This window comes from Mobula birostris, assembly GCF_030028105.1.
Source record: "Mobula birostris isolate sMobBir1 chromosome 1 unlocalized genomic scaffold, sMobBir1.hap1 SUPER_1_unloc_1, whole genome shotgun sequence".
Taxonomy (NCBI): domain Eukaryota; kingdom Metazoa; phylum Chordata; class Chondrichthyes; order Myliobatiformes; family Myliobatidae; genus Mobula; species Mobula birostris.
Window position 1 is genome coordinate 959,830 of NW_027274035.1, and position 19,291 is coordinate 979,120.

The window sequence follows — 19,291 nt, forward strand, 5'->3', positions numbered from 1 at the left end:
TCCAGTTCTGTTCAGCTTACGATAGGATGTGGAAGCATTGGAAAGGGTACAGAGAAGATTTACCAGGACGCTGCCTGGTTTAGAGAGCATGGATTATGATCAGAGATTAAGGGAGTTAGGGTTTACTCTTTGGAGAGAAGGAGGATGAGAGCAGACATGATAGAGGTATACAAGATATTAAGAGGAATAGATCAAGTGGATAGCCAGCGCCTCTTCCCCAGGGCACAACTGCTCAATACAAGAGGACATGGCTTTAAGGTAAGGGGTGGGCTGTTCAAGGGGGATATTAGAAGAAGGTGTTTTACTCAGAGAGTGGTTGGTGCGTGGAATGCACTGCCTGAGTCAGTGGTGGAGGCAGATACACTAGTGAAATTTAAGAGACTACTAGACAGGTGTATGGAGGAATTTAAGGTGGGGGGTTATATGGGAGGCAGGGTTTGAGGGTTGGCACAACATTGTGTGCCGGAGGGCCTGTACTGCTCTGTACTATTCTATGTTCTAACACTGAGTGAGAGATTGTTGTGTGGCACCAGTCAATCAGCCTCCTCGTTGGACATCTGAGTTTCTACCAACAACATTGGTGTATATGAAGCTGGTATTGGAATTATGCTTAGCCATGCATTCATATGCATAGAGTGAGTAGGGAAGAGGTCTAAGTACAGAGTCTGAGATGTGCCTGTGTTGATGTCCACGAGGAGGAGACCAGGTTTCTGATCTGTACTAATTGTGATCTTCCTGTGAGGAAGTCGCAGATCCAATTACAGAGGTAGGTACAGATGCCCAGCTCTTGGAGCTTAACAATAAACTTTGAGGGATGGTTGGTATTGAATGATGACTGCAGTCAATGAACAACAGTGTGATATACATGTTCCGGTTGTCTGGGTATAAGAGGTGAATGTTATGCAGGAAATTTCAATGTAAGGTTTACAGGAAGCAATATATTACCAATAAGGCTTGATAAATAATTTGGTGAATTGCAGAATTACTGTACCTGCATGCTGTGTCTCTCAGCAAACTCTGGTGTGGCCAGGAACATTGGCAACCATGTATTTTCTATATGTCTTCTTATATATCTTTGTACTTCAACTAGAACCTCTGAAGACAATTGTTCATGGAGCAATTTGCCCCATCCTCCAGCTAACATCATTATCTAGAAAAGGATAATTTTTAAATGGTTTCAACATTTTGAAATTACTCAGCTAGATTGCACCAGTTTGAGCATGCTCCTTGTAATCAATATCACCTGGGCAACACCCCCCCCCCACACTCTAGTCTTTAATAGTGGCGCAGTTACTAATAATCTTGGAGCCTCCCAGTCCTATGGTAAGTTGGGCCTAGCGAAGCTTCGCTATCATGAAGAACCACACAATTTTTTGAAGGCAAATAGTGATAAATAGTGACTAGTTTTCGGGCAATGCAAACTAAGATAACCTGTGCATTATTTCCTGTGTTTGATCATCAGAGACATCCAGAATCACCTGAGCAAAATACAAAAATAAATATATTAATAAGACCATACAACATAGGGGTAAAATTAAGCCATTCGAACTATTGAGTCATCATAGCTGATTTATTATCCCCCTCAAGCCCATTCTTCTGACCTCTCTCCATCACCTTTGATGCCCTTAACAATCAAGAACATATCAACCTCCACTTTAAATAATGGTTTGGGCTTCACAGCCATCTGTGGCAATGGATTTCACAGATTCACCACGCTCTGGCTAAAGCAATTCCTCTACATCTCTGTTCTAAAGGTACATCCTTGTATTCTGACACTGTGTCTTCTGGTCTTAGACTCCCACACTATACAAAACATCCTCTCTACATCCACTCTATATAGGCATTTCAATGAAATCCCCCCCTAAATCTTCTAAACTCCAGTGAGTACGGACTCAGAGCCATCAAACACTCTTCATAAAGTAAATCTTCCATTCCTAGAATCTTTTTCATGAACCTCCTCTGGACCCTCACCAATGCCAGCACACCCTTTCTTACTAAAGGACCTCAAACTGTTCACAATACTCCATGCAGTCTGCCGAATGCCTTATAAAGCCTTATCATTATAACCTCCTTTTATACTTAGGTCCTCTTGAAATAAATGCTAACATTACAGTTGCCTTCTTTGCCCATTCTCCTAATCTACGCCCTTCTGCCAACTCCCTGCTTCCTCAACACTACCTACCCCTCCACCTGTCTTTGTATCATTTGCAAACTTGGCCATAAAGCCAACAATTCAGCCAACACTGAGATCTTCACAAATCTACTGGCAAACTGTCAATGCAATTTGGCCCACTGATTTCTTAAAAATAGCATTATAATTATGCAATGCTGGTGCAAGAAATGTGTCTTCTAAATGTATATATTAAGGTTAATTGGAGGGATCAAATTCCCCAATTGTGCACATGGCAGTCTTTCAGCTAGGTTCATAGAATTGCACTTTATGTCTAAATATGTAACATTTCAAGTTTTTTATTAAATGTTTAAATTCCCATGGCAATCATACATTGGGGAAACTGATGCAAAGAGAAACCAAAAGATTTAAGAGCTGATTTTAACCTTTGGTAGTGGTGGAAATAAGCCGGGAAAGAGTTGGCCAACTATTGCTCAGGTAACAGATTCAGTCTCCATGGAAATTAAAGAAAGAAACTGACTAAGTTATTTCTGTATTTTATTTGATGGATACAACAGGAGTCTCTAATCCTTTAAATGCACATATCTTACATCATCTACATGTGACCTACATGCAAAGATTCTATATTAGGAACTCATGAAGGAATTTGTAATGGAAGCCCTTGGTCCATGAATTTGTTCTTAAAATGGACGAAAATAATTGCAGCGGATACAGAAAGTGCTGGAGGAACTTGACGGTTCAGGCAGCATCTGTGGAGAGAAATGGCCAGTCAACGTTGATTATCCATTTCCCTCCACAGATGCTGTTTGACCTGCTGAGTTCATTCAGCATTTCACGTATTGCTCCAGATTTCCAGCATCTGCAGTCTTTCTTGTGTTTCCAAAATAATGGAGACGTATTTTTAAAATTTTCTAATAATTTTCTTCCAGAGGTTTCATGGATGCATATTCTGTAAGTTTATTATCTGCACTGTGAATAACCTCATTAGTTACAGAAATACCTTGTTAGCTCAATGAACAACATTAGCACATCAAGCCCAAAATTCCCAACTTACATTATTTTTAGAGGTAGTAGTGAACCATTTATAGAAACTCATTTTCAGATCCTGGACACCTTTGGCAAGGCATGCAATGTCTGACAATCAGAAGGTAGTGTCGAGCCATCTTTTTCAACCAGTGAACTTCTTCTGGTACTCCTGTTGTGCTGTTGGGCAGGTAGCAGCCAGAGTAATGTCAAGTATCTCATTGGGTTCTGGGAGGACATTTCTGGCTAGAAAGAGATGCTGGCAATCAAGAACAAAGATACAAACTGAAGGAAGGCCACATGATTGATAGCTGGACTGAATCAACGTGAGAACTTGGCCAAGAGAGTGTTACATGTACTCATATGGTAACGATTGAAATGGCAATCTTTGGAAAGTATGCCAAGGAATGTACAAAAAGTTGCCTTATGACACTAGAGACAAACCGCTGAAGGAGATGACTCTGAGTCAGGGATTCAGGGAACTCGTCAAGACTGAACCCCAGCCAGGTTGAACAACCTCCAAGAGGACCACAACCATGTCAAGGTTTGGAGGCTTGCGTGCCTCAATGACCTGAAAGCTATGCTGGCTGGAGTCAGGGCTTTATGCTTTGGCTTTTGTTGGGTCACCTGTGCTAAACAGGTCAAAGGATAGAGGCCAGACTAAGAGTATTCTACTGTTCCTCCAGGTTCAGGGGTTCAACTCAAGGCTAACAACTCTGACTGGTCAAAAAAAAACTGTTACGGAAATAACAATGAAGAATACTTCTATATCTGCGTGCGGCCGGTGTTCCTGAGTTTCTACCCGGGACTTGTATGACAGACATTAAACCGAGAGGAAGCTACCTACATGATGAAGGAAGCCATGAAAGCTGCCTGAGATGGAAGACTTTCATTGCTGCCCTAAACAGCAATGATGCAACAGGCAAAAGAAGGTGGTTGACCAAGCGTGAGTAATGTCCAAATACAAGTAGTGAGCTTTGAAGGTTGAGAAAGTAAATTAAAGAAGTGTGTGACAAAGAGTTGTGAAATTAAAGATTCAATGAATCTTGTTTGAAACTACAAAGAGAATTCTTGTGTTGTTTAAACTAATTGTGATTATTCAGGAATTACTGTAGTTGACAGCGAGTAGACAGATTGGACAGTATTTTGCCTGACTGGATTTGGCCCATTTCTAGTGAATGTACCTTAGCTTTGTTGGATAGATGGGAATATTGTAAAAGCTGGAACAGTTTGATTGGAGGCACTGCTACTTCTAGAGAGCACATCTTCAATAATGGAATGTTGTTTGGTCCCATAACCTTTGCTGTATCCTGTGTGTGCAGCCATTTCTTGATCTTATTTGGAGTGAATTTAGTTATCTGGAAACTTGCTTCGATGATGATGATTCAGGCAGAAGCCCAAACGGATAATGTACAGTATGTGGTATTTCTGGCTAAATGTTGTTGCAAGTGCTTCAAACTTGCCATTAGGACACTGGTGCTGAGTGCTGCCATCATTGAGAATGGAGATATTTTTGGAGCCTCCTCCTTCTTTTACTGTTCATTTGTCCACTACTATTCATAACCTGATCAAAGATTAAGAATATGCTTAAGAAGGAAATCAGGAGGGCAATGAAAGAGTATGCTGGTAAGATTAAGGTAAATACCAAGAGATTCAATGGCTATATTAAGTGTAAAAGTGTAGCTACAGAGAGAATAGGTCTCCTTGGACATCTTCTGGGCTGCCGATGTCTTGATCAACAGGGAATCTGCAGGATTTTTAACAGATATTTCTCCTCGATATTTACTAGGGATGGGAGAAAAAAAAGGGGAGATGTTTTGAAAAGAATTCATTTTACACCAAGGAGGGGATATTTGCAGTCTTACAACACATTAGGATGGCTAAATCTATAGGGTGTGACAAAGTGTATCCTTGGACTTTGAGTGAGGCTAAAGAGGAATAAGAATAAGAAATAGGAGCAGGAGTCGGCCCTCTGGCCTGTCAAGCCTGCTCTACCATTGAATTAGATCATGACTAATCTGGCCAGTGACTCAGCTCTGATTCCCCCACCCCCGTAACCCTTAGTTTCCCCAGATATACAAAAATCTATCTAACCATGTCTTAAATGTGCTTAATGAGGCATCCTCTACTATTTCCTTGGCAGGGAATTCAATGGATTCACTACTCTCTGGGAAAAGCAGTACCCCCTTATCTCCGTCCTAAATCTACTTCCCCAAATCTTGAGGCTATTGTCTCCTAGTTCTAGTCTCACTTACCAGTGGAAACAATTTTCCTTCTTCTATCTTATCTAGCCCTTTCATAATGTTATACATTTCTATAAGATCCCCTCTCGCTCTTCTGAATTCTAGCAGTATAGGCACAAGTGAATCAATTTCTCCTTATGAGCTAACCTCCTCATCTCTGGAATTAACCTGGTGGACCTCCTCTGTACCGCCTCCAAAACCAGTATATATTTCCTCAAGTAAGGAGACCACAACTGCATACTGTACTCCAGGTGCAAGCTCACTGTTACCCTGTAGGATTGCAGCATAACTTCCCTGCTCTTAAATTAAATCCCCCTTATAGTGAAGGCCAACATTCCATTTGCCTCCTTGATAACCTGTTGCAACCAAACCAATCTTTTGTAATTCATGCACAAGCACTCCTAAGTCATTCTGCACAGCAGTATAAATCTTTCACCATTTTAAATAATAATCTTACTTCCTATTTTTCCTTCCAAAGTGGATGACCTTGTATTTACCAATGTTGTACTCCATCTGCCAGACCCCTCCCTTAACCACTTAACCTATCTATCTCTCTGCCAACTCTCTCCATCCTCTACAAAATTTGCTTTTCTACTTAATTTAGGGTCACCAGCAAACTTAGATACATTATACATGGTCCCATCTTCCAAATTATCAAAACCAGACATTTATTCCAACTTTCTGCATTCTATTGATTTACCAATCCTCTATCTATACCAATTCATTATCCCCAACTCCATGCATCTTTATCTTGTGGATAAGTCTTTTCTGTGGCACCTTCTGGAAATCCAAGTATATAACATCCAACTGTTCCCCTCCATCCACTGTGCTCATTATAACCTCAAAGCACTCCAGTAAGTTTGTCAAACAGGACTTGCTGTGTCTGCTTAATGAAACCACTTCTATCTAGAAGTCTCACTAGTTCTTCCTTAATAATAGCTTCAAGCATTTTCCTGACTGCAGGCATTAAGCTATCTGGCCTATAGATTTCCGCCTTTTGCCTACATCCTTTTTTAAACAGTGGTGTGACATTCACTGTCTTTCAATCTGCCGAGACCTGACCAGTGTCTAGAAAATTTTGGTAAATTATCACAAACATGTCAGCTATGACTTCTGCTATTTCTTTCATCTCAACAGGACCAGGGAACTTGTTTACTAGTCTTCTAGTCTTGCCCAGTAGTTTTCTCATCACTACCTCTTTAGTGACAGCAATTGTATCAAGATCCTCAACTCCCACTGCATCCCTTTGGCATGTTAGATCTGTTCTCCATGGTGAAAACCAACACAAAATAAATGCTCAAGGCCTTGCCCATTTTCACATTACCCAATATTAATTCCCCCGTGTCATCTTCTGAAGGTTCAACATTCAATTTAACCATTATACAAACTTTTACTATCTGTTCTTACATTTTGTATTCTACTTTACTTTCATTATTACTTGCTTAGTGATTCTTTGCTGCTTTTTTTAAAGTGCTCCCAATCTTCCAGTTTCCCACAGCTCTTGCCGACTTCGTACACAGGAGTTTTTAGTTTGATAGCCCTGAAGAGGGACCTTGGCCCAAAATGTCAACTGTTTATTCAATTTCCATAGATGCCGCCTGGTCTGCGGATTTTTTCCAGCATTTTGTGTGTGTTGCATTTAGTTTGATGCCTTCTTTTATTTCCTTAGTTTTCCAAGGCTGTTTCTCCCCACCCTTACTGTCCTCGCTTTTTACTGGAACATACTTTAGTTGAAGTGTTAGACCGAACTATTGCATCTTCCATTTGAGTGAGAATTTCAATTATACTGCAATTTATATTAATTATTTATATAAATGATTTGCATGCAAATACACATGGCTTGATCAATAAATTTTCAGATAACCCAAAATTAGGAGGTATTGTTGAAGGTTATCATAGACTACAAGTGGACCTTGATCAGTTAGGGAAGTGAGCTGAGGAGGGGCAAACAGATGTGAATACAGATAAATGTGATGTGATGCACTTTGTAAAGTCAAGTTTACATCAGACACGTATCATGAATGGTAGGGTACTGGGGAGTGTAATGGAATAGAGGGACTTGGAAGTACAAGTTCCCAATTAATTGTAAACAGCCTCACAAGTAGACAGAGTGGTGGAAAAGGTATTTAGCATACAGGCCTTCATCACTCAGGGCATTGAGTAGAGCAGCTGGGACATCATGTTACAGTTGTGTACATCGTTGGTGAGGCTGCACTTGGAGTGCATGTACAGTTTTAGACTCTTTGAGTCTATAATAAGGGCTACAACCCCACTATAGGAAAGCTGTGGTTAATTGATTGATGAGGATATTGCTGGGACTGGACGGCCTGAGTTACGGAGAGAGGTTGGCTAGGCTAGGTCTTTGTTCCTTGGAATGTAGGGCAATGAGGGTGATCTTATAGAAATGTTTAAAATTATAGATGAGGTGGCCATAACAGGCTATTCCCCACGATCAGGGAGGATGATCTTATAGAAATGTTTAAAATCATAGATGAGGTGGCCATAACAGGCTATTCCCCACGATCAGGGAGGGTGATCTTATAGAAATGTTTAAAATCATAGACGAGGTGGCCATAACAGGCTATTCCCCACGATCGGGGAGGGTGATCTTATAGAAATGTTTAAAATCATAGACAAGGTGGCCATAACAGGCTATTCCTCACGATCGAGGAGACTGTATCTGTGCTGTATTGTTCCACGACACTTTAAGTCTATAATAGGGCTACAGATCTTTGCTTAGATCTATCTATTGCATGGTATTTTTACTGTTTAGCATGTAAATAGTCATGTATTATAGCTTCATTAGGCTGGTATCTTATAAATTTCAGATATGCTTAGTGCTGCTCCCAATGTGCTATTTGCAGTTCTTACCAATGCAGGAATGATGGTCTAGCAAGAGAGTGAGGGATAGATATGTCAGTCCTATGTTAACAGATTATGGTGTTGTAATTTCTGCTGGTGCTGATGGTCCACAGCGCCTCATAGACACCCAGCTGTAAACTGCCAAATGTTGAGAATCTAACTAACTTTACAAAATTGATGGTGCCGCACAGCAAGATGTAGGGTTGATAAGGTCAATGGTGCTGTGCAAAGATATCAAGCACTTGAAATATATACAGGCAGAAAAGAAGCACAGGAATATTACAGCTGAAATAGCCACAAGAGGAAAACTAGCCCATCTGAAATTGTGATGTTCAAATATTGGGTCCTGAGGAATTATTATTGACTGGTTTTCCAATGGTGTAAATCTTCTTGCAAATTCTCAGGCATGCCTGATTTTGCCCAGACTTTGCTTTGTTCAGGCACGGACTACTTCACTTACTGAAATGTGGTAAATAGAACTAAATAATGCCCAATGTCTGAACAGCCCACTTCAGTACTTCCCATTAAAGGAAGCTCCTTGACGAAGATGGTTGGGCCTAGAGAACTCCTACAGTGAATTACTGTAGTGTAGTTAGTTAAACTCCAACAAATACTCCAGCGTTCCTTTGTGCAAGGTATGACTGAATGCTTTTAGCTTGATTTACTCTCAGAAGTTGCAAAAATGACAGAACTTGTAACAGTGTAATTAGGTGGCACTTGCTAACCAATAATAAACACCAGAAATTCTGCAGATGCTGGATATCCAGAGCAACACACACAAAATCCTGGAAGAACTCAGCAGGTTAGGCAGCATCTGTGGAAACAAATAAAAAAAGTCGTTATTTTGGGCCGAGGTCCTTCGTCAGGACTCGCCAGTAATCTGCTCGTTGAATCAAAATCAGAATCAGGTTTATTATCACTGGAAACACGAGAAAATCTGCATATGCTGGAAATTCAAGCAATACACACAAAATGCTGGTGGAACGCAGCAGGCCAGGCAGTATCTATAGGAAGAAGTACAGTCGACCCTTGGGTCTCGGCCCGAAACGTCGGCTGTACTTCTTCATATAGGTGTTGCCTGGCCTGCTGCGTTCACCAGCATTTTGTGTGTATTGCTTTTATTATCACCGGCATGTGCACTGGAATTTAACTTACTAACAGCAGTACAATGTACTGCTACAGAAGGATGATACAGAAGGAAAAAATTAAGTAAACCAATTACAGTAAGTATATATATGTATATTAAATAGTTAGATTAAAAAGAGTGCACTACAGAAATAATATATAAAAAAAGTGAGGTAGTGTTCATGGGTTCAGTGTCCATTTAGCAATTGGATGGCAGAGGGGAAGAAGCTGTTCCTGAATCATTGAGTGTGTGTCTTCAGGCTTCTGTATCTCCTTCCTGATGGTAACAGTGAGAAAAGTGCATGTCCTGGGTGATGGGGGTCTTTAATAATGAATGCCACCTTTCTGAGGAACTGTGCCTTGAAGTTGTCTTGGGTACTACGGAGGCTAGTACCCAAGATGGAGCTGACTAGTTTACAATTTTTTGTAGCTTCTTTTGGTTCTGTACAGTAGCCCCTGCACTCCCCTTATACCAGACAGTGATGTAGCCTGTCAAAATGCTCTTCATGGGACGTCTATAGAAGTTTTAGAGTGTTTTAGGTGACAACCCAAATCTCTTCAAACTCCTAATAAAGTATAGTCACTATCTTGCCTTCTTTATAGCTGCATTGACATGTTGGGACCAGGTTAGATCCTCAGAGATCTTGACACCCAGGAACTTGAAATTGCTCAGTCTCTCCACTTCTGATCCCTTTATGAGTATTAGTTCGTGTTTCCTCATCTTACCCTTCCTGAATTTATACATGGCCACCAAATGTGAGGTTTTCCATGACTAATCAACTCCAGATCTCAACACAAATTTTGTCCGATCAAGGACCAGAGTTGAATTCCAGAGACAAAGTGGGAGTGATGGATTTGACATCAAGGCATTATTCAACCAAGAGTGACATCAAGGAGCATTGGTGAATCTAACTTCAAAGTGAAACACTGTTATGGCTGCAGTTGTATCTTGCACAATGGAAGGTGCTCGTAATTGTTGGAAATGAATCATCCCAGTTCCAGAAAGTCACTGTAGAAGTTCTTCAGGATAATTACCTTGACTCAACTGTCTTCAGTTACTCCATCAATCGCATGGCTCAACCATAAACCAGATGCAGATATATTTGTTGATGATTGTTCGTTTGTTATGTGTCATATGATTTAGGTGATTATGGTCTTTCCATGACCATGATTATTCCTGGCAAAGTTTTCTACAGAATCGGTTTGCCATTGCTTTCATCTGGACAGTGTCTTTACAAGACAGGTGACCCCAGCCATTATCAATACTCCAGAGATTGTCAGTGGTCACATAACCAGGATTTGTGATATGCACCAGTTGCTCAGATGACCATCCACCTGCTCCCATGGCTTCAAGGGGGCTAAGCAGGTGCTACACTTTGCTCAAGGGTGGTCTACAGGCTAGTGGAGGCGAGGAGCTTTGTTCTGATGATTGTACAAAGTTCAATTCCATTCACAGTTCTTCAGACTATGGTATATTCAGTGCTTGCACCAGTGAGTGCTAGGCAGGCATGGTGCAGGTGGGGGAGAGGAATGATAAGTGGTAAGTAATATGCATGTCACAAAATGCCAGGCAAATCTAACAATCTACCCTTGACGCTCACTGGTATTATCATGGACAATTCTTCCACTGTCCAAGTCAGAGGCTGGTAAACTTGAAGATAGACTCACTTCTTGACAGTACAAAGACTTCCAAATTCTAAAATGGATGTTTACATAGAACAGGCCTTTTGGCCCACAATGCTATGCCAACCTTATAACCTACTCTAGGACCAATCTAGCTCCTATAAGCCCTCCATTTTTCTATCATCCATATGCCTATCTAAGAGTTTATTAAATGTCCGTAATGTATCTGCCTCAACCAGTAGCCCTGGCAGGGTGTTCCATGTGTGAAAAAACTTACCTCTGACATCCACCCTTAGTGGGATTTTATAATGGACATGTCAGGACTGTGAAAAAATACTCTCCATTTGCTTAGATGAGTACAGCTTGAACACAATTCAAAAAGCAAAAGTAACTACTTGACAATTTATTTGTCATCCTAAACATTAATTCCCTCCATCACAGGTGCACCATGACTGCAGTGGATACTGTCTATAAAATGTGTAGCCAAAGCCATTCCAACAATTTTTTATGTTTATGAGACACTCTACTGCCATGAAGGACAATGGCTATCAGCATAGGGATTAATCCTAGAGCTCCCTACACAAGGATCACAATAATGACAGGAGTTTAGGGGAACAGCCCACCACTGGCTTCTCTGAGACAATTAATTGTAACCCTTACATGCTGGCATTGCCTCTGATGTTCACGTCTTGTACATTAATAAAACTATTACTGTATGAAGAATTAATTTAAAACAAATATTCAGGCATTACTTCATTCTGTTGTGCTTTTGTAGCAGGGCTGCTGGGTCCGAAGAAATACTTTCGATTCAAATATTTGTTCTTTATCTCTCTGGACTTGTTATTCCTCTCTTCTTCTGCATTGTGTGGTATTTTTCTAAAATGCTCAATATCCAACCAGCAATTAAGATCCACACTACAAGAGATAAATGCCCACAAATCAGCAATATCGTACTATTATAAACTGCTATTAAAACAGTGGTGTATTGCTACATTTGGTTAAAGCTCAAGACTAATTAATCAAACTGGGATCTGTACATTAACCTTGTGGTTACTGTTGCTATTAATATAGGGAAGTATACTGATCAAAAACAGGCACTGGTGAAACAACAAAAGTGATCCCAGCTAGAGAGAGTGAGAATGTAGCTGATTTCATCCTTAACTCAAGATCAGATACTTCACTAAAACTTAGTAAGTTGATGGTAATGAAAGCTTCTAGATTCATTTTGTGAAAAATCATATTTTGTCCCTTTCCTTTCTGTAGATGCAAGTTGAAGAGCTCCTCGCATATTTTAAGGACAAAATTTTTAAAATATTTCTGAAGAATCCATGAGTTCAACCACTTTTAATCTTTCTTTAGTTACATAATTTTTAAATTGCCTGAAGAAACTTCCAAGAAGCTCTGACGAGAGAACAGCAAAACGATGTGACTTTCTGGGTTTGTCAAAGTAAATTTATTATCAAAGCACTTATATATCACCATATACAACCCTGAGATTCATTTCCTTGCTGGCATTCACAGGAAAACATAGAAATACAATAGAATTTATGAAAAACTATACAGAAACACTGACAAACAACCAAAAGAAGACAGATTGTGCAAATTAAAAAAATAATACTGAGAACTTGAGTTGCAGAGTCCTCGAAAGCCAGTCTGTTGGTTGTGGAATGTTTAAAGTTGAGGTGAGTGAAGTTATCCACACTAGTTCAGAACCCTGATGTTTGTAGGGTAATACACCAACTGTTCTTGAACCTGCTGGTGTGGGTCTCAAGGCTCCTGTAACTCCTGCTGATGGTAGTGGCGAGAAGAGAGCATTCCCTGGATGGTAGGGGGCCTTGATGTTGAATGCTGTTTTCTTGTTCCAGCATTCTTTATAGATGTGCTCAATGGTGAGAAGGGCCTTTTCTGTGATGGACTGGGCTATATCCACCAGTTTTGCAGGACTTTCCATTCTTGGGCTTTGGTGTTTCCATACCAGGCTGTGATGCAGCCAGTCAGGATACTCTCCACTGTGCATTTATAAAAGTGTGTCAAAGTTTTCGATGACATACTGAATCTGCACGAACTAGGAAAGAAGAGGCACTGCTATACCTGTTTTTTGATATACTTACATGCTGGTCCTGGGACACATTCTCCAATATTACACCACCAAAGAATTTAAAGTTACTGTATCTCTGCACTTCCAATCCCATAATGATGACTGGCCCATGGACCTCCGGCTTCTTCCTTCTATAGTCAATAATCAGCTCTTTGGTTTTGCTGAGATCGAGTGAAAGATTGTTGTTGTGGCACCATTCAACCAGATTTTCAGTCTCCCTCCTATATGCCGATTTGTCACCATCTTTCATTCAGCCAACATTCTCAGTAAACTTAAATATGGCGTTAGAGCTGTACTGAGCCATGCAATCATAGGCAAAAAGCAAGTAGAGCAGGGGGTTTAACACACCATCTTCACGTGCACCTATGCTGATGGTGATTGTGGAGATGAGACTGTTACCAATCTGAACCGACTGGAGTCAGCAAGTGAGGAAATCAAGGATCCAGTTGTGCAGAGGGGTATCGAGACCCAGGAGCTGAAACTTAGTGACGAGTTTCAAGGGCAGGATAGTGCTGAATGCAGAACTGTGCTCAGTGAAGCATATTGTGATGTATGCATCTTCATTGATTCAGAGCATAGAAAAATAGAAAACCTACAGCACAATACAGGCCCTTCAGTCCACAAAGCTGCATCAAACATGTCCCTACCTTAGAACTACCTCGGCTTTACCCAAAGCCCTCTATTTTTCTAAGCTCCATGTAACCATCCAGGAGTCTCTTAAAAGACCCTATCATTTCCGCCTCCGCCACTGCCTCCAGCAGCCCATTCCACATACTCACCACTCTCTGCATAAAAAACATACCCCTGACAGCACCTGCTTTCAAGCACCTTAAAACTATGCCCCCTCATGCTAGCCATTTCAGCCCTGGGGAAAAGCCTCTGACTATCCACAATATCAATGTTTCTTATTATCTTTTACACCTCTATCAGATCACTTCTCATCCTCTGTCACTCCAAGGAGAAAAGGCCGAGTTCACTCAACCTATTCTCATAAGGCTTGCTCCCCAAACCAGGCAACATCCTTGGAAATCTCCTCTGTACCCTTTCTATGGTTTCCACATCCTTCCTGTAGTGAGGTAACCAGAATTGAGAATAGTACTCCAAGTGGGGTCTGACCAGGGTCCTATATAGCTGCAACATTACCTCTTGGCCCTTAAACTCAATCCCACCATTGATGAAGGCCAATGCACCGTATGCCTTCTTAACCACAGAGTCAACCTGCGTAGCAGCTTTGAGTGTCCTATGGACCCAGACCCCAAGATCCCTCTGATCCTCTACACTGCCAACAGTCTTACCATTAATGCTATATTCTGCCATCATATTTGACCTACCAAAATGAACCACCTCACACCTAGCTGAGTTGAACTCCATCTGCCACTACTCAGCCCAGTTTTGCATCCTATCAATGTCCCACTGTAACCTCTGACAGCCCTCCACACTATCCACAGCACCTCCAACCTTTGTGTCATCAGCAAATTTACTAACCCATCCCTCCACTTCCTCATCTAGGTCATTTATAAAAGTCACAAAGAGTAGGGGTCCCAGAACAGATCCCTGAGGCACACCACTGGTCACCGGTCTCCATGTAGAATATGACCCATCTACAACTACTCTTTGCCTTCTGTGGACAAGCCAGTTCTGGATCCACAAAGCAATGTCCCCTTGGATCTCATGCCTCCTTACTTTCTCAATAAGCCTGGCATGGGATACCTTATCAAATGCCTTACTGAAATCCATATTCACTACATCTGCTGCTCTACCATTATCAACGTGTTTAGTCACATCCTCAAAAAATTAAATCAGGCTTGTAAGGCATGACCTGCCTTTGACAAAGCCATGCTGACTATTCCTAATCATATTATGCCTCTCCAAATGTTCATAAATCCTGCCTTTCAGGATCTTCTCCATCAACTTACCAACCACTGAAGCATAATGAAGAAGCAAAGAAATGGGCTTCTGCTGTCGAACTGTTGTGAAGGTTGGGGTGAATCTAGGTCACTCCTTAGGCAGGAGCTAATATGCTTCATCATCAACCTCTCAAAGCACTTTGTCACAGTGGATATATATGTTACTGGATTATAGTCATAGAAGTTTACCACTTGATTGAAGCTTCCTTGAAGCAGATGGGTATCTCAGACTTGTGAATAATGAAGAATATAAATTGCCAAATGTAAATTATGAATTGACATTTTGGGATTGCCTTCCTCAATGATACCTTCTTTCTTTAGGTTCATAATATTAGGTTCTGATTTTCTATTTGGTGTTGTATTCTTAAGGTAAACTTAGTCTGAGGCAAAACTTCAAAAAAGAACATATTTATTGTTGTAACACCCAGGCTTTGTAAGTTGAAATACTGCCAGATGGATAAAGCTCAGTCAATGATCCTTTTATGTGAAAGCTCTTTGGTTGAGGTTGTTTGATTTCAAATGGGTATTCTTCTGAAAGTGACAAATTAATGCTTTGAGCTCTTAAGTAGTGCTACAATAGAGAATTATCCTTTTTATAACTTTAAAATAGGTGATGATGGTGTTTGAACTTCTAAGAAGAGCTCTAAGAACTTTTGCTAACATCAGATGCAGCAAAATGACAAGTCAGGCTTAAGGATTTGCATGTGTAAGATCTGAACGAACCTGGTATGAACATGTCCTGGAGTTGGAGTACTTTCCATGTGTGTGGGTAGGTGGAAAGGTGAGAGGGAGGAAAGGGTCTTGTTTTGCTGATATTGTTTGGTTACTTGTTGTGTTCTATTTTATTGTGTTCTGTATTGTAGGAAAGCAGCATCCATCTTCAGAAATTCCCACCACCCAGGCCATGCTCTCTTCTCATAGAAACATAGAAAACCTACAGCACAATTCAGGCCCTTCAGTCCACAACGTTGTGCCGAACATGCCCCTACCTTAGAAATTACTAGGCTTACCTATAGCCCTCTATTTTTCTAAGCTCCATGCACCTATCCAAAAGAGTCTTAAAAGACCCTATCGTATCCTCCTCCACCACCATTGCCGGCAGCCCATTCCACGTACTCATCACTCTCTGCATAAAAAACTTACCCCTGACATCTCCTCTGTACCTACTCCCCAGCACCTTAAACCTGTGTCCTCTTGTGGCAACCATTTCAACCCTGGGAAAAAGCCTCTGACTATCCACACGATCAATGCCTCTCATCATCTCGTACATCTCTATCAGGTCACCTCTCATCCTCTGTCGCACCAAGGAGAAAAGGCCGAGTTCAATCAACCTGTTTTCGTAAGACATGCTCCCCAATCCAGACAACATCCTTGTAAATCTCCTCTGCACCCTTTCTATGGTTTTCACATCCTTCCTGTAGTGAGGTGACCAGAACTGAGCAAAATACTCCAAGTGGGGTCTAACCAGGGTCCTATATAGCTGCAACATTACCTCTCCAGTTACTTCTCATTGCTGTCATCAGGTGGAAGGTACAAGAGCCTCAGGACTCACACAACCAGGTTCAAGAGTAGTTACCACCCCTCAACAATCAGACTGTTTAACAAAAGGGGGTAACTATACTCAACTTCACTTGCCCCATATCTAAAATATTCCCCCACCAATGAATTCACTTTCAAGGTCTCTTCATCTCATGTTCTTGACATTTATTGCTATTTATTGAAACTTGCATTTGCAGTTTGTTGTCTTCTGCACTCCAGTTGATCTTTCATCAATCCTGTTATAGTTATTATTCTATAGGTTTGCTAAGTATGCCCACAGGAAAATGAATTTCAGGGTTGTATACGGTGATGTATATGTACTTCGATAATAAATTTACTATGAAAATTTTCCGTACTTTGACTTTGTTCTGTCAAGCATTGTGGGCATGCTATGTTGGTGCCAGAATGCGTGGCAACACTCGTGGGCTGCTTAGGTATATTGGTTGTTAACGCAAATGATCTATTTCATTGTATGCTTCCACATACATTCACCTGAATCAGAATCAGAACTACATTAAGGATTTTTTTTCTTATTTGCCAGAACAAAATATACAAGGATAAATTTACACAAATACATGGGAATGACCAAATCTTATCAGTAACTAAAAAAAAATTGAGAAAAGCATTCTGGCATTTTGTTGTATATTAAAAACATAGAAACATAGAAACATAGAAAATAGGTGCAGGAGTAGGCCATTCGGCCCTTCGAGCCTGCACTGCCATTCAGTATGATCATGGCTGATCATCCAACTCAGAACCCTGTACCAGCCTTCCCTCCATACCCCCGATCCCTTTAGCCACAAGGGCCATATCTAACTCCCTCTTAAATATAGCCAATGAACTGGCCTCAACTGTTTCCTGTGGCAGGGAATTCCACAGATTCATCACTATCTGTGTGAAGAAGTTTTTCCTAATCTCTGTCCTAAAAGGCTTCCCCTTTATCCTCAAACTGTGACCCCTCATTCTGGACTTCCCCAAAATCAGGAACAATCTTCCTGCATCTAGCCTGTCCAATCCCTTTAAGATTTTATACGTTTCAATCAGATCCCCCCTCAATCTTCTAAATTCCAACGAATATAAGCCTAGTTCATCCAGTCTTTCATCATATGAAAGTCCTGCCATCCCAGGAATCAATCTGGTGAACCTTCTTCGTACTCCCTCTATGGCAAGGATGTCTTTCCTCAGATTAGGGGACCAAAACTGCACACAATACTCCAGGTGTGGTCTCACCAAGGCCTTGTACAACTGCAGTAGTACCTCCCTGCTCCTGTACTCGAATCCTCTTGCTATAAATGCCAGCATACCATCTGCCTTTTTCACCGCCTGCTGTACCTGCATGCTCTCTTTCAATGACTGGTGTACAATGACACCCAGGTCTCGTTGCACCTCCACTTTTCCTAATCGGCCACCATTCAGATAATAATCTGTTGTCCTGTTTTTGCCACCAAAGTGGATAACTTCACATTTATCCACATTAAATTGTATCTGCCATGAATTTGCCCACTCACCTAACCTATCCAAGTCACCCTGCATCCTCTTGGCATCCTTCTCACAGCTAACACTGCCACCCAGCTTCGTGTCATCTGCAAACTTGGAGATGCTGCATTTAATTCCCTCATCCAAGTCATTAATATATATTGTAAACAACTGGGGTCCCAGCACTGAGCCTTGTGGTACCCCACTAGTCACTGCCTGCCATTCTGAAAAGGTCCCGTTTATTCCCACTCTTTGCTTCCTGTCTGCCAACCAATTCTCTATCCACATCAATACCTTACCCCCAATACCATGTGCTTTAAGTTTGCACACTAATCTCCTGTGTGGGACCTTGTCAAAGGCCTTCTGAAAATCCAAATATACCACATCCACTGGTTCTCCCCTATCCACTCTACTAGTTACATCCTCAAAAAATTCTATGAGATTCGTCAGACATGATTTTCCTTTCACAAATCCATGCTGACTTTGTCCGATCATTTCACCACTTTCCAAATGTGCTGTTATCACATCTTTGATAACTGACTCTAGCAGTTTCCCCACCACTTATGTTAGGCTAACCGGTCTATAATTCCCTGGTTTCTCTCTCCCTCCTTTTTTAAAAAGTGGGGTTACATTAGCCACCTTCCAATCCTCAGGAACTAGTCCAGAATCTAAAGAGTTTTGAAAAATTATCACTAATGCATCCACTATTTCTTGGGCTACTTCCTTAAGCACTCTGGGATGCAGACCATCTGGCCCTGGGGATTTATCTGCCTTTAATCCCTTCAATTTACCTAACACCACTTCCCTACTAACATGTATTTCCCTCAGTTCCTCCATCTCACTGGACCCTCTGTCCCCTACTATTTCCGGAAGATTATTTATGTCCTCCTTAGTGAAGACAGAACCAAAGAAATTATTCAATTGGTCTGTCATGTCCTTGCTCCCCATAATCAATTCACCTGTTTCTGTCTGTAGGGGACCTACATTTGTCTTAACCAATTTTTTTCTTTTCACATATCTATAAAAGCTTTTACAGTCAGTTTTTATGTTCCCTGCCAGTTTTTTCTCATAATCTTTTTTCACCTTCCTAATTAAGCCCTTTGTCCTCCTCTGCTGAACTCTGAATTTCTCCCAGTCCAGGGAAGCAATTCTCAACTTCAATAAAACCTATTGGTTTGACAGTAAGATTTAGAATTTTTTAAAAATTGTAAGAACTCAGTGGGTCAAACAACACTTGTGGAGGCAAAAGGTGCAAGTTGATGCT

The 19,291-nt window shown here is 41.0% G+C and overlaps 1 protein-coding gene across 1 annotated transcript in view; it reads right to left on the reverse strand.

Annotated features, from left to right (window-relative positions):
* Nucleotides 1–19,291, reverse strand: part of LOC140191985 (regulator of G-protein signaling 22-like) — a 204,855-nt gene that overhangs the window by 42,070 nt on the left and 143,494 nt on the right. Inside the window, exons 17-18 of the mRNA XM_072249889.1 lie at nucleotides 11,760–11,922; nucleotides 992–1,150 (exon numbers count right to left, since the gene is read on the reverse strand). Of these exons, the coding sequence (XP_072105990.1) occupies nucleotides 992–1,150; nucleotides 11,760–11,922 (322 nt within the window). The remainder of the gene's footprint in view (nucleotides 1–991; nucleotides 1,151–11,759; nucleotides 11,923–19,291) is intronic.